Consider the following 12,665-nt stretch of genomic DNA (forward strand, 5'->3'; position numbering starts at 1 on the left):
ATAAAGATCGCTAGCATTAGCATGCTAACACAACAATGCACCGCGAGTTGTTTTGGTTTCATGCTGGTGCTCAAGGGCGACATTCTGCTGGATGAATAAATTGCATATAAAGCCTTTACACATGTTTTCTCTTATATCAATACATTAACCAATTTCGAGTAAATTGGCTTAAATTTATGTTTAAGTGTCTTTCTAACATCTTACAAGAAAGAGTAATCCAGGACAGGGAGCTTCCTGCATTAATTATTTGCTATTGTTATCCATGCATCCTTGATATCTGCAAAAGAATTAAATGTTGTACATTCCCAATACTTAGCAGCAAGTGGGCTGGTGCTTGCAGTCTTTGTCATTGAAAACTTGTCAGGGAAGTGACTTGGCTTTTTTCTTCTTTTTTTCTTCCCCTGAGTCATACACAAATGGTTAATCTGACAGGCTGCCTGAAAGGAGATCTTACATCTTCATTCAGTAGAGTTTAAACATGCATATAATTGCACAGTTATTTAACAAACAAGCTCTGATGTATTCAATATCTGATTGTACTTGTATATCTGGTGGTGATGTGTTGGATAGATTTAGGCCTTTTGAATAGTGTGCTAGCATATGAAAAAGTGAATTTATATGGCTCAACAGTTGTGACAAGATAAAATTGAATGAAGGCCATATTGTCCACTGCAGGTTATCACAATGAAGCTATTCAATTTGTCGAATGCGTTATTCTTGACCTCCAGTCATGTTGTGAGCTGCATTGACAGGCCCGTTGTTTTTTTTTTTTGTTTTTTTTTTTTCATGTTAGCCTTGCTCCTGACTGTCACCATGAGGTATGCTACTACCCAGCTGGACACACTCTATAGCCTTCTCCCTTCTCACACTGACTGTTCAAAGAGTGTTTCCCCTGAAACACAATTTAGATTTCCCACCGCCGTCTCAGTTTATGTATTGACTTCCTTTATTTCCCTGAATGGCTTTTGGCTCACCTCAAACTGAGTCTGAATGACCTTGGTGTTTTTTTTGTTCTTGAGTGTGGAAAGCCACAGCAGCAGTAGAAGCATGAACAGGATGTTTTACAGTAAAGAAAGGTTGAAATTCTCCTCTTGCAAACAGAAACGTTAGGGGCACTGCATGTCATTTCAGGCTTCTGTCAGTGGACAAAAAATGCACTTTGTTTTGCTCTGTATAACTGTTCTTTGACACGATACCGGACAGTTATCAACTTTAATCACAGTTTGTCTTGAGATCTGTGAAGAATGGAGCATTTTTAAGATCACTTTCAGTGTGTTACCTTTTCTTGTTTTGAGGTCTTCTGTAACATTTTGTTGTCTAACATATTTGTCTGTCCTACTATCTGGTTCTTTTGTAGGTGTTGTGTTAGACTTAGTCAAATGATGTAAACTTGAAGGTTTAAATGAATTCTCATGAAGTAATCCTCTCATGATCTCCCCCATAAAGAGGAATGGCTCACTCACACTACACTCTGAGGCGTGACTGATGAAGCATTCACATCATAGACCCGCCTAGAACTACGGGGGTTCCCCACTAACCCAGTGCAGCCTGAATGAATCTTTTCACCTCCTTGCTTCTCTGTTAATATGCAAAGCTGACAAAGTGCATTTAAATTGCAAAAGAAGCTCATGTGTTCTCCAGGAGGCCCATTGTTGTCATCTCTCATCTCACACTGGTGTGTAGCCGTCTTTTGTTGCAGCTCATGTGTATTTCATCAACACTCGGATACTGCTTAATAAAGTGGCCTGTGTTTGCTGTGAGGCCTGACTATGAAGATGAGGGAGGAAACCCACTGGAGGTCCAGACATGTAGGTGCTGATTGAGATGCTGGCTATTGTCTGGGTAAAATGGCTCACCTAGAGGATGCCCTGTATCAACAAAATAATAAGCCATAGCCTTAGTAAACCCTTTTTAAATGTTGATTATGTCGTTAGGCAGAATCCAAGATCTGACTCAGAAACATTTGAAGTAATCTTGTCTCTATGTTACACTGGAATTACCTGTAGGTATGATTTAGGTTTGACAATACTTCAGATCAATATTAAGAAGGTTGATCATTTTATTTATTCATGAATCACTTTATTTCAAAGTAACGGGTCAGAAATGTGCCTCGTTAACAAAAAAAACTCAAGTTAACACTTTTGTTTTTACTTTTAACCTTAATTTTCGAGGGTTGATAAAAAGATTGCTTGGTAACCAGAATCAGCACTAAATTAAATTCCTCGTATTTTCGCATTAAGTCGCATTTGTCTGAGAAGTGACAGTTATGGGGCGTTACCAAGACTAGGCTTTTCATTTACATGTTTCCCTGTTTAGGACAACTTTTGGCTGTAGATATTGTTAGTTCGGTCCTTCATAGTTCGGTTACTGCTGATGCTAGAAGTCCTTTCACTAACCCTAGTTGCTCCTGAGGGACTGTTACGGCCGATGATTTTTCTGCTAGGGCACACATTTCTGTCTTGTCTGACAAGTTACCAGTAATTTAGACTGTGACAGTGTGCGTTTATTCAGGAAGGAGATGAATCAAAGCTTGTGTGTGATTGGAGAACAGAGCTAGCTTGTAGAGGGTAGAGGCAGGGAAGCACACACACAGTTGTTTTGATGTATTCCTTTTTGGCCAAATTTCACACCGGATGTGTTTTTATTTGTGGCTGCATATCAGTATGTCTTGTAAATGTTTGTTTATCCTTATACCCCTGTATATTTCCATACTGTTTGAGTGGCTCAAATCAAGTTGGGCATTTATCTATGAGTAGTTAATTACAAGAGTATACACACCAATTACAGAATATACATTTACACGCTACAAGGCCAAAGATGCTGAATTCCACTCAGGCCCTCGACCGTTATGAGGCCAAAAAAAAAAACCTGTTAATATCTTGTTTCCTGTGTTATTGTTTTAGCTGCAGCACCAGCTAAAGCTGTCATTTCAATCAATACATGCCCACGCTTATCACCCCATGCCATGGACACCAGACCCCGAGCTTTGACTGACGTGTACAAACCATGACTGACTGATAACTGATTTGGTGTCTGCATCCGTGATTCAGTTTAATTTTCTATACCCAAACTATTTGGCTGTGACATTTCAGTGAAGCCGGCTGCCAAGTCCCAAAAACAGGAAATGAGTCATATCTCCTCAGCATTTAGTCGGATCATGATCAAAATTGTTCTGTGGGTAGATGAGACCTCTGTGTACCTGTGTGCAGTGTACCCTGCTTGATGTGCCTCTACTTTGCCCTAAGAACGGCAGCTTGCAGTGTGATTCTGCTTTGTAATATTTTTATCTCAGCCGAAGTCCTGGTTCTGGTCTCAGCTGTATGTGCTTCCAGGAAGCAATATTTATAGTTAGTTGACGTGCTAATAATCCTGATCTCTTGTTGTCACAGGTTGAGTACACATCAAATGAGCAATGTTATTTCAGACAGGGAGCTCCCATACCAACAAGTCCGCCGATAATGTTGTGACATGACAAATAAACCTCAATGATTCTTTTTTTTTTTCAGCCGAGAGCTTTCAGACTTTCTACCTGCTTTGCTCTTTTTACTAAAAATAAATCAACTGCTGCCTAAAAAAAGAAAAAGGTGCACAAGCACGATTTCTGACACTAAGTACTAAGTAGAAAAGATTCTGCTCATGTTTTGTATCCTTCAAGATAGTTCAGAACTTTTAGTCAGGGTTGAAGAAAAGTAATGGCATGACTTGGCAGTGTTTCCCACAAAATGAGGTTGTAGCCTGGGGTGTGTGTGGGGTATTTTACTATTTGGTTTGTTTCTAAATATTAATTGTGCTTTATTCTCTAAATTAATCTGCTCATCTTAATCCCCTTCCATTATCCCTATCTGTACACACACACACACACACACACACACCTCTCCTTTCTAACACAGCAGCTTGTCTCGTCACACCTCATCACGTAGCTTTGTTTGCTTTTTTATTTTAGCTCTTGATATTGATCATCAGTATGTAAAAGGTGCTTCAAAATTATTACTTGTGTTTTGAAATGTTGCACTTGATTTTCAGTTATCACATTCAGGGATTGGTGCTTATTGATGATGTCGCATACGATAACAACTTAAAGTACAATTTGCAGGAGAGCATTGGCAGCGAGCGGCCACAAACAAAATGTTAAAGGAGTAAGTGGCCAGATTCGAACCTGGGCAGCCACTTAGAGGATATTGGCCTCTGTACATGGGGCAAACAAACTAACGACTAACCGCCACCGGCTCCCCATACTGCACATTAGCTTCGTCATTTTTTCTCGCCTTCTGGAGTAATGTTTCCCTTGCCATTGCTGGAGAAGTTTACACCTAGGTGCAGCGTTTATTTTCTCACAAAGTAAATGAATTAAGGTTAACCCAGAAAGCTCTGTTACACATGTAACACTAACAAAGTAGAATTACTTTCACTTAAAACATACACTGCTGCGCAAATAATGAAACCCTACTCGAGTGATGATGTCAACAAGTCGTACCCGTCCCTAATTTCAGACATAAAGCTTCCAGAAGTGAACGAGAGCTCACCGTCTAAATTGAACAAATACGTTAGTTGTGTTTCTTTTTAAACATTGCCAACATGTTTGCAGGAGTTTGCTTGAAATATCTGGCAATTAAAACAAGAAATTCCCAAATATTGGTTGCCTGAACATCTATTTTTATTACCATGGTAATGAAACAGGAATTAATATTGTTTGATTTTTATTACAAAAGTATCACAGTTTGCAAAAGTGATATCTTGACAACTCCATGTACTGAGTTCATTCCACTCCGTTTTGTTGTGTTATGTTAAAGCTGTCACTAAGAGGCGGCTCACTCTGTGCATGTCCTGTGAAACTTTTCATGTTCATGTATTATTTCAATTTTTCAGGGTGTTAAAATGCGGTTTGTAACGTTGCTGATCGGGCCCGGAACTTCCTCAAATGATTTATTGAGATCACTAATGTCAATCAAAGTAATGTGTGGCTTTTTTAAAAAACATTATTCTGCACCGCTCAGAATGGTCAGTAGTGGAAGTGGTGGTTACCGTTTCCCAAAACTCACTTCTCCTATGTCGTTGCAAAGCCCATTGCTAACATTTCGTCATTCCCTTTCAACACATGATGATTAAAACACATTAAAACACATGATGACTAATCTATAAGATGCCAGAAAGTCTGGCAGCAAATGTTCCTTTTAAGTCATCTAACGGTCCTAACCAGCTGTGTGAGTGGGCTCAGACCCATTTGTCCACATTAACAGAATAGTATACACCTTTATTTACAATCAACTTACAGAATGTGGGAGATAAACTCGTTCTCTCTCTCTCTCTCATCCCGGCCTGCAGGGTTATGAAGATCAGACAGGTGGAAAGGCAGGGAGCAGTTTGGGAGAGTCAGGACGTTGTTTGTTTTCTCTCACTTTGTCTTATCTCACTTGTTGTTTTTTTTTCTGTTCTTTTGCTTTTATTTCATTTTGTTGACATCGTAAACTTCACCTGTCTCGTACATTTCACAGAGTTTGGAGCAAATATGTTGGATGTCTGAGGCATGTGGTTTGTGATCCCCTCACATTAGACTATAATCTCCTTGTATGATGAGTTGTTTTAATCTTTGTTGGTCCCAGTTTATTTTTTATTACAGAACATATTTAAAGTTGATCTAGATTAAGGAATATTAAGTACAGTAAAATCCTTTTCAATACAAAGTAGTGTAAAATGTCCTTATTACAGTTTTTCTTAGAGTGCTTTCATTTATATCCTGTTATGATGCGTGCACAATTTACAGAGGCTATAGTCCTCAGCGCTGCGGGTTTCAATCCGACCTCGGCCCTTTGCTGCATGTCACCCCCCACTCTCTACTCCCAGCATTTCCTGTCTCTCTTCAGCTGTCCTAGCTGATAAAGGCAAAATTGCCCCAAAAATACCTTTTTAAAAAAAAAAAAGTTTTATCTCTTTGTGTCTGTGCAATGGCAGTTAATTATTTTTAACGGTTTTACAAAATTCCACCGATTTAATAAAACATATCAATGCCCAGCAAAGGTGTGACAAAGGAGACTATAACCTGAACAACATTGATGCATGATTTAAAATGTTTCTGCTTGTTATATGTCTGAGCAGATGCAGACACAAAAAGTTTGGAAGCTAAAAAATAAAAACCCTATTTGTACTTCCTGTTTCACCTGAGTGTGTCTTTCTGTGTTTTTTTTTTTTTGCCTCGCAGTAACAGAATGGGGTGACGACGTGAGGCCCATCTCCGAAGAAGAAGCCATGGTCATTGTCAACCACCAATCCACAGGAGACGTGTGCACCCTCATGATGTGCTTTCAAGACAAGGGCACGGTATGAACAGAGAGAAACATGTGTTGCCTCATTGTGTCCCGTTTTGGAAATCCAAAAATATAACCGGGTCAAAGGGGGGGTCACATCAGTTTAAATAAAAGCCACGCAGTATTTTGAACCTGCAGGCTACTTTGCGCCGTCTGCCGTGTGCTGGAAAGGCTGCTGTCTGAGCATGTTTGTTGTCCTTGTCCCTGCAAATAAGGAGTTCCTGGAGAATTGCACACAATGCTCTAAAAAAAAAAAAAAAACCCTCTAAGCCCTCGTTAAGTACGTTTGTTTTGGCGATGTTTGTCAAAGGTTAGTCAAATTCTGGACTGTCTTACTAGTTTAACCAAATAGAGGTATAAAGTGTTGATGAGAACAAGTTGAGTTCATGTAAAAGGAATGCTTCAAAGTTGTGATGTTTGTGCATTCCAGAGTCAATACAGCAGGAGGGGATTCTTTTTTTAGATCAGGAGAGCGCCATAGTGATGGGATGATGATTTTTTTTTTTGTTTAGTCAAAACAGTCCACATAGAGGCAGACAGTGGAGCAGATCAGTGCTGTGGTTTGCTGCATTCAAATCACTGAACATCAGGCAGGACACCAACTGATGTGCAAAAAAAGACGAGCAGTGGCTGCTTTGCATTCTTTCCACGTTGAACATTTTCAACATAAAAGGAAGTGAAATGTGTCCGCACCTCTGAGCTCCGCCTCTTCCTCATTTTCAAAATCATACTCGTGAATTTTACTCAACAGTTGTAATGCAGAGCTTCTGTATTGTGTACTGACATTCTAGTCTGCTATTGCAAAGACATGTGGTGATGCAAAAGCTAAGACGCTTTTTGAGAGTTTCTTTGGGAACTGGAAAACAACGATTTACGTGCATTTATTTGAACATGATGCTTGATGAGAAGTAACTGCACACACTCTTCGTCAGGCCGGAGTGTCAGCACACTACAGAGCATATATCTCCTGACTCTAGTGTCAATTACTTTCCCGCTGTGTAGACGGATCAATACGGGCGGTGGTAATCAGGTGTAGTGAGGGACTTCGTTGCTTCTTTGGTTGTCTAGGTTGTAGGAGTACTCAAACTCATTTTCAGCACCACATCTGTTCGATGCATAGAGCACTAATGTTTCCTATGCGATGAATAAACATGCAATCGAGACTGAAGTTGGGATATGAGTGTTCCCAATAAACACATCAATTCAATCAACAATTATTTAGTGTGAGCATGTAATTCTTTTTCACTCAGCATGTGTACTTTTTAGCATTTGCATGGAGGAATAACTGGCTGTATCTTGTCATCTCATATGCAAGTGTTTGCATGCACCATAGTGTTGCTTTCAGAGCAGAGAGTTAGCCAGCACGTCATAAACATTGTTGTTTGGTTGCCCTAGTTGACATAGCAACTTGACTTCATTAACTGGATGTCCATTAATCACATAAATGTTTCTATTAACCTGTAAATGATTGTCTACAGCTGAATTGAGTTAGAAAACAGAACTGTAGGAGAAAAGAGTTACATTATTCTATGACTCAATCTTCAGGAAGTGCAACTTGCAGCCCTGCTTCCCAAAGCATCCTCGAGGTTAGCGATGGTTTTCTCTGACGACAGGGAAAGCTATGTTGTTTATTTTTGTTTATTTTATTTTTTTGTTGCTAAAGGATGGCACTGCACTGGAGCTGGCGAATTGCGCTGCACAAACATGTTGACATGATCCGCCTCAACAACTGCATCCCCGGCCCAGTTTATCCTCTTAGCAGGGAAAGGACAGTAAGCCAAAGCTGCATCGGTGCAGGTCACGAGGGAGGGGGGGGAGAGCTCAGAGGGGCTGCGAATCATTTCGGGGCAGTGGCACCAAAACAAAAGTCACATGCGCTGCTGACAGGTGAATCGGAGACGATGGGTTGGTTACAGATTTTGATCGCGTCTTTCCTCCTTTTTCTCAGGTGGTAGAAAAAATGATGTGGCTGATGGACCATGTGTTCAAATACACCAACTTTGGCCTAGTGTCCCTGATCCACGGGGACTTCTTCATCAGACAGGTAAGAGACCAACAGTAGGAAAACTCTGACTGAAATATGTTTCAACACTTGTTTTGTTGTTGTTTTTTTAATGTCAAACAAAACTTTAGCCATCAGAGGTTGAACATGAACCTGCTCTGCTTCAAACGGTTAACACCAATCACAACCAGTGAGCTGCCCTGCAAGGCTACGTCAGCAGTTTTGGTTGGAACATGAGGTTTTTTTTTGCTGAAGAGCTCAATCTTAAAACATAGACCTTTCAACCACAAACCAGCCTTTTTAACGTCCTGGCTACATTAGCTTGTTTTACTGCACTCTCCGCAAAAGTGGAGTCCCTCCCATCTGCTCGTCCCAGCTGGACAATAGAACGCTAGCAGACTTCTGACGACCGTGTTGTCCTCTGAGAGGGATAACAGCAGCAGACAGTAGTGTGTTAGGGCTAGTTGCCTGGCCTGGTCAGACTGACCTTTTGCTGTGGGGCAGCTGGAACAGAGCGGCATGCTTTGACATGCCTACACATTGATACTGCAGGGCTCCTGCTGGTCAGAGGATTCCTGGAATATGCAAATCTGAGAAGGAAAATTTCAGGCAGAAAGTCAAACAAAAACTCTGACTTAGTATTTGTTTCAAGTGCAACTACATAACCATTATCAGACTGACAGGCTGTATTTGCAATGCATATTAAAAAATGTCGTGACATTAGTGTGATTCCTGCAGACAGCCGGCTGGCTAGAATTTGTCAGCAAACAAGCAGCTCAGACTAAACTGCGTAAAGTCTACTGATCCCATTTCATAACCGAATGTGAAATCTTGCAAACAAAAACGAGTGCAGAAACAAAAATTCTTGTTTTCAGACATCTTGGTTTATGAGACACGTGGAGCATGTGGAAAAGTCAGTTGATGGGACGTCAGTGATTCAAGAAAGCTGTTAACTAAAGAGAAATCCTTTTGTGCCAGAGATGCACTGATTGCTGTTTCTTTGGCTGATTGCCATTGTTGGCCGACAGAGATTTTCTTTCTTTCACGCACTATAATTGACTGCAACAACAAATTTATTTCTGGAACTTTTCTTTGATGGAAAAATAATTCCATGTTCATATTAAAACACATCACTGGTCACCTTTTGTCTTAAATTCAGGAGTCTTTTCTGTTGAACCAGGACTCCACCAGGGTTATTTACTTAACAGTATACCACTGTTTCTTTAAATAATTACTATCAAATGAGGCAGAACAGCTGTTTAAAGCGTCTGCACTTGCACTAAACTTCTGAAAAACTTCTGTGGTGAGCTGCATGTGTGAGGCCTACTTTTCACTTTTCACTTTTCACTTCATACGGAGTTCCTCCTGTCGGCCCCTCAGTATTTTTTAAGCAGAAAGTCTGAGTAAGCCAGTGTGAGGACACGGCACAATATAGTCAGGAGAATTCCACTTGAGCGAGTGGGAGAGGTTGGTGACAGTTATTCCTTGAGATCCGGGTACCACAATAGGCTCCATGCATGCGACGGGTTGGGATGCAGTTTGTGTGCTTGTTGTCATGACGCTGCATGTGTCTCAACATTTTATACTGGTATATCGTTCTTACCTTCATATTGAATGCAGGCCGCTTTTTTGATGAAAATGTAGGCGTTGGAAGTGGGTCCTTTACACGTACATTTTACAGGAATAAAAATCATCACTTTTAGTGCGTCCAGTTTGACTTCTGTCTTACAATGAATGAAAAGCTACACTTCCCTTACCAATGAACTGAGCTGCAGAAACACCACAGCCATGACAGTAGGAATCACATCTTTATATGTCATGGAAATGCTTTCCTGTGGAATTTCACATCTGGCGGTGTGCCGAGGTTGAAGCACCCTGAGCCTGTAAACAGCCAGACATGCTGGAGTGGAAGGCTGGTCCGAGCAGACTCATCCTTTTCTTGCCGTCCTCTATCTGTGATCCCTTCTGGCATCCTTGTGTGAGCATTCTTGACATCCTTCAACCAAACACTTCACACATACGTGCATCGCAGCAATCATCTGCCCCGGGCCTCCCAAGCATCTGCCGTCCACTCAGACTGGCAGACGAGTCTCCAGCATCATAATGCACCACACAACACGGCAGGCTTCGATGGCAGGGGCTCAGATGCTTGTGGCACAGAGCTGTGATTGAACTTTTTATTTATGGTATGTGTTTTCATCCTCCAAAACTTGAAATTAGGAGTGATCTCAAAATAGCATCCCTTGTTTATTCATTTAAGGATGTACATGTAGTTAGATGTCGCAATGATATGACAAACATTCAAATGTGGAAGAAATAATAAAAAATAATAGCAGTGGCCTGATTATTGAAATGAAAAGGCAGCACATTTTTCCAGTAAGAGACTGTAAAAAAAAACAAAAAACGACAAGAGCCTCGCATGTGGCTCCGGAGCCGCGGGTTTCCGAGCTAGGTTAACCTGCTCGTAAAAAAGGGTGCCTGAGTGCATATTCTTGGTTCCAATTGACAAAAGCACACGAGAGTGTCGCTGAAACTAAGCTGCGAAGGTTGCTCACTTTCATACAAGTCGCCATACATCAAAGTCCTTCAGCCGTGGATAAACACACTGACATTGAGGAAGCAGGCAATGGACTCCACAATGATTGAAGTAAAACAGTGTGAAGTACATTTCTCTGCGCAAAACCAACAGCACCAAGGTCATGTTGAGAAGTCTGTTGTGTCTTTCTTTGGTTTGATTCTTCGACAGTTTATAGAAGCAACTTCAGATGTTTAACCATTTTCATTATGTTGTCAGCACTTCCCACTACTCACAGCTTGTGCTTGCTCACACAACAAATAGAGCCCAGCCCAGTTACGCTAATGCATTTAAAATGGCCTTTGACTTGGGCTAACTCAAAATCAATCCTGCTGCTCCTCCTCCTGCCGTCACTGCTAATGCTCTTAATATTGTCAAGGCCATCATGCTTGCATCCATTTCAATTGTGCCATTGATGCTGCTCTGAGTGCTCCGCAGTGTAATTGCACCTAACTGAAGTTTTGATTTGCGTTTGCTTGTTTCTCATCCACTTAATGAATTTAGCTCTTCGCCTCAACAATTTTTTCCTTGGGGCAAATTAAGAGAGCATCAACTTAGAATCTTTTATTAAATCCCAACCAGTGTTAGTCTCGAGGTAACTAGCGATACCATAGATACGATACGCAATATGTGGCCCTCTGTAACGATATCATGATAGTGATTGTGCGATAATTGATGTATTGTAAGATAATCAAATAATGATACGTCATATTTTATTAATTGTAGAATATAAAATGCCCATGATGAGAGATTACGTGTAGGAACAATCTATTTATTTACTGCAATTTGGTGCCAGTTTCACCTCTAATCATGGGGCATATTTTCATCTTTTTTTCATCTTATTTACCCCACTGTCAATGATTTATTGGCCAATTAACTTCTGTTCACTTAACCTTCATTCATGTTTTAAGCGCCACCATGAGAAGTCATAAAGTAAAGACCTTGTAAATCAAATTGACAGGTAATCTGTCAGTGGTTAGTTCACACGTGTAGTCATGTACAGAGACTATAGTCGTGGAAGTGGACGACCTAGGTTCAAATCTGACCTGTGGCTCTTTTCCTGCATGTCATTCTCTATTCTGTCTTCTGATTTCTATCCCCTGTCCTGGCTATATAATGAGACGTAAAATGAACCAAAATACAATCTTAAAATTAGATCAAATAAAATATCATGCTATAAGCACCAGCCATTTAATAATTGTATCACATGTGTTAGGGGGATGATCTATTGCTGCATCGATATTTTATCCTACCTTAGTCTTGACAGACATGGATGTAAGCTGTAACTGGACTGATTGGTGAGGTCATACAACCTCAGTGCAGTAATTCTATTTTAAAGTGCTGAAAACAACCGCCATGACTTCTTCCCCTGTTCAAGACTTCACACTACTACGCTCAAGTTGTTTATCCGTGTGTCTCCCTTGTTTTGTCTTGCAGGGTAAAGCTCACCGAGACAAGCAGCTGGTCTACCTAAAAGATCACCTAGACAAATACTACCACAGTCGCGACAGGAAGTGGATAGTGCTGTTCCCTGAGGGAGGCTTCCTGCGCAAGCGGCGGGAAACTAGTCAGTTGTTCGCCAAGAAAAACTCTCTCCCCCACCTGAACCACGTCACGTTGCCGCGCCTCGGGGCCACCAATGTTATCCTGAAAACCCTGTCGGCCCAGCAGGAAAACGGCAGCGTGGGCAGCGAGACCGGGACCACTAACCAAACAGGTAAATGACATAATAACAGAGCTAAGATTTCTCTGGGGTAATTCCCTGATCTTTTACGGGAGTATGTGT

The 12,665-nt window shown here is 40.9% G+C and overlaps 1 protein-coding gene across 1 annotated transcript in view; it reads left to right on the top strand.

Moving 5' to 3' along the window:
- Positions 1-12,665, top strand: part of lpgat1 (lysophosphatidylglycerol acyltransferase 1) — a 46,418-nt gene that overhangs the window by 8,489 nt on the left and 25,264 nt on the right. Inside the window, exons 3-5 of the mRNA XM_061051869.1 lie at positions 6,197-6,315; positions 8,251-8,346; positions 12,317-12,596. Of these exons, the coding sequence (XP_060907852.1) occupies positions 6,197-6,315; positions 8,251-8,346; positions 12,317-12,596 (495 nt within the window). The remainder of the gene's footprint in view (positions 1-6,196; positions 6,316-8,250; positions 8,347-12,316; positions 12,597-12,665) is intronic.

Source organism: Labrus mixtus, chromosome 12, assembly GCF_963584025.1.
Source record: "Labrus mixtus chromosome 12, fLabMix1.1, whole genome shotgun sequence".
In the NCBI taxonomy this organism is placed as follows: Eukaryota; Metazoa; Chordata; class Actinopteri; order Labriformes; family Labridae; genus Labrus; species Labrus mixtus.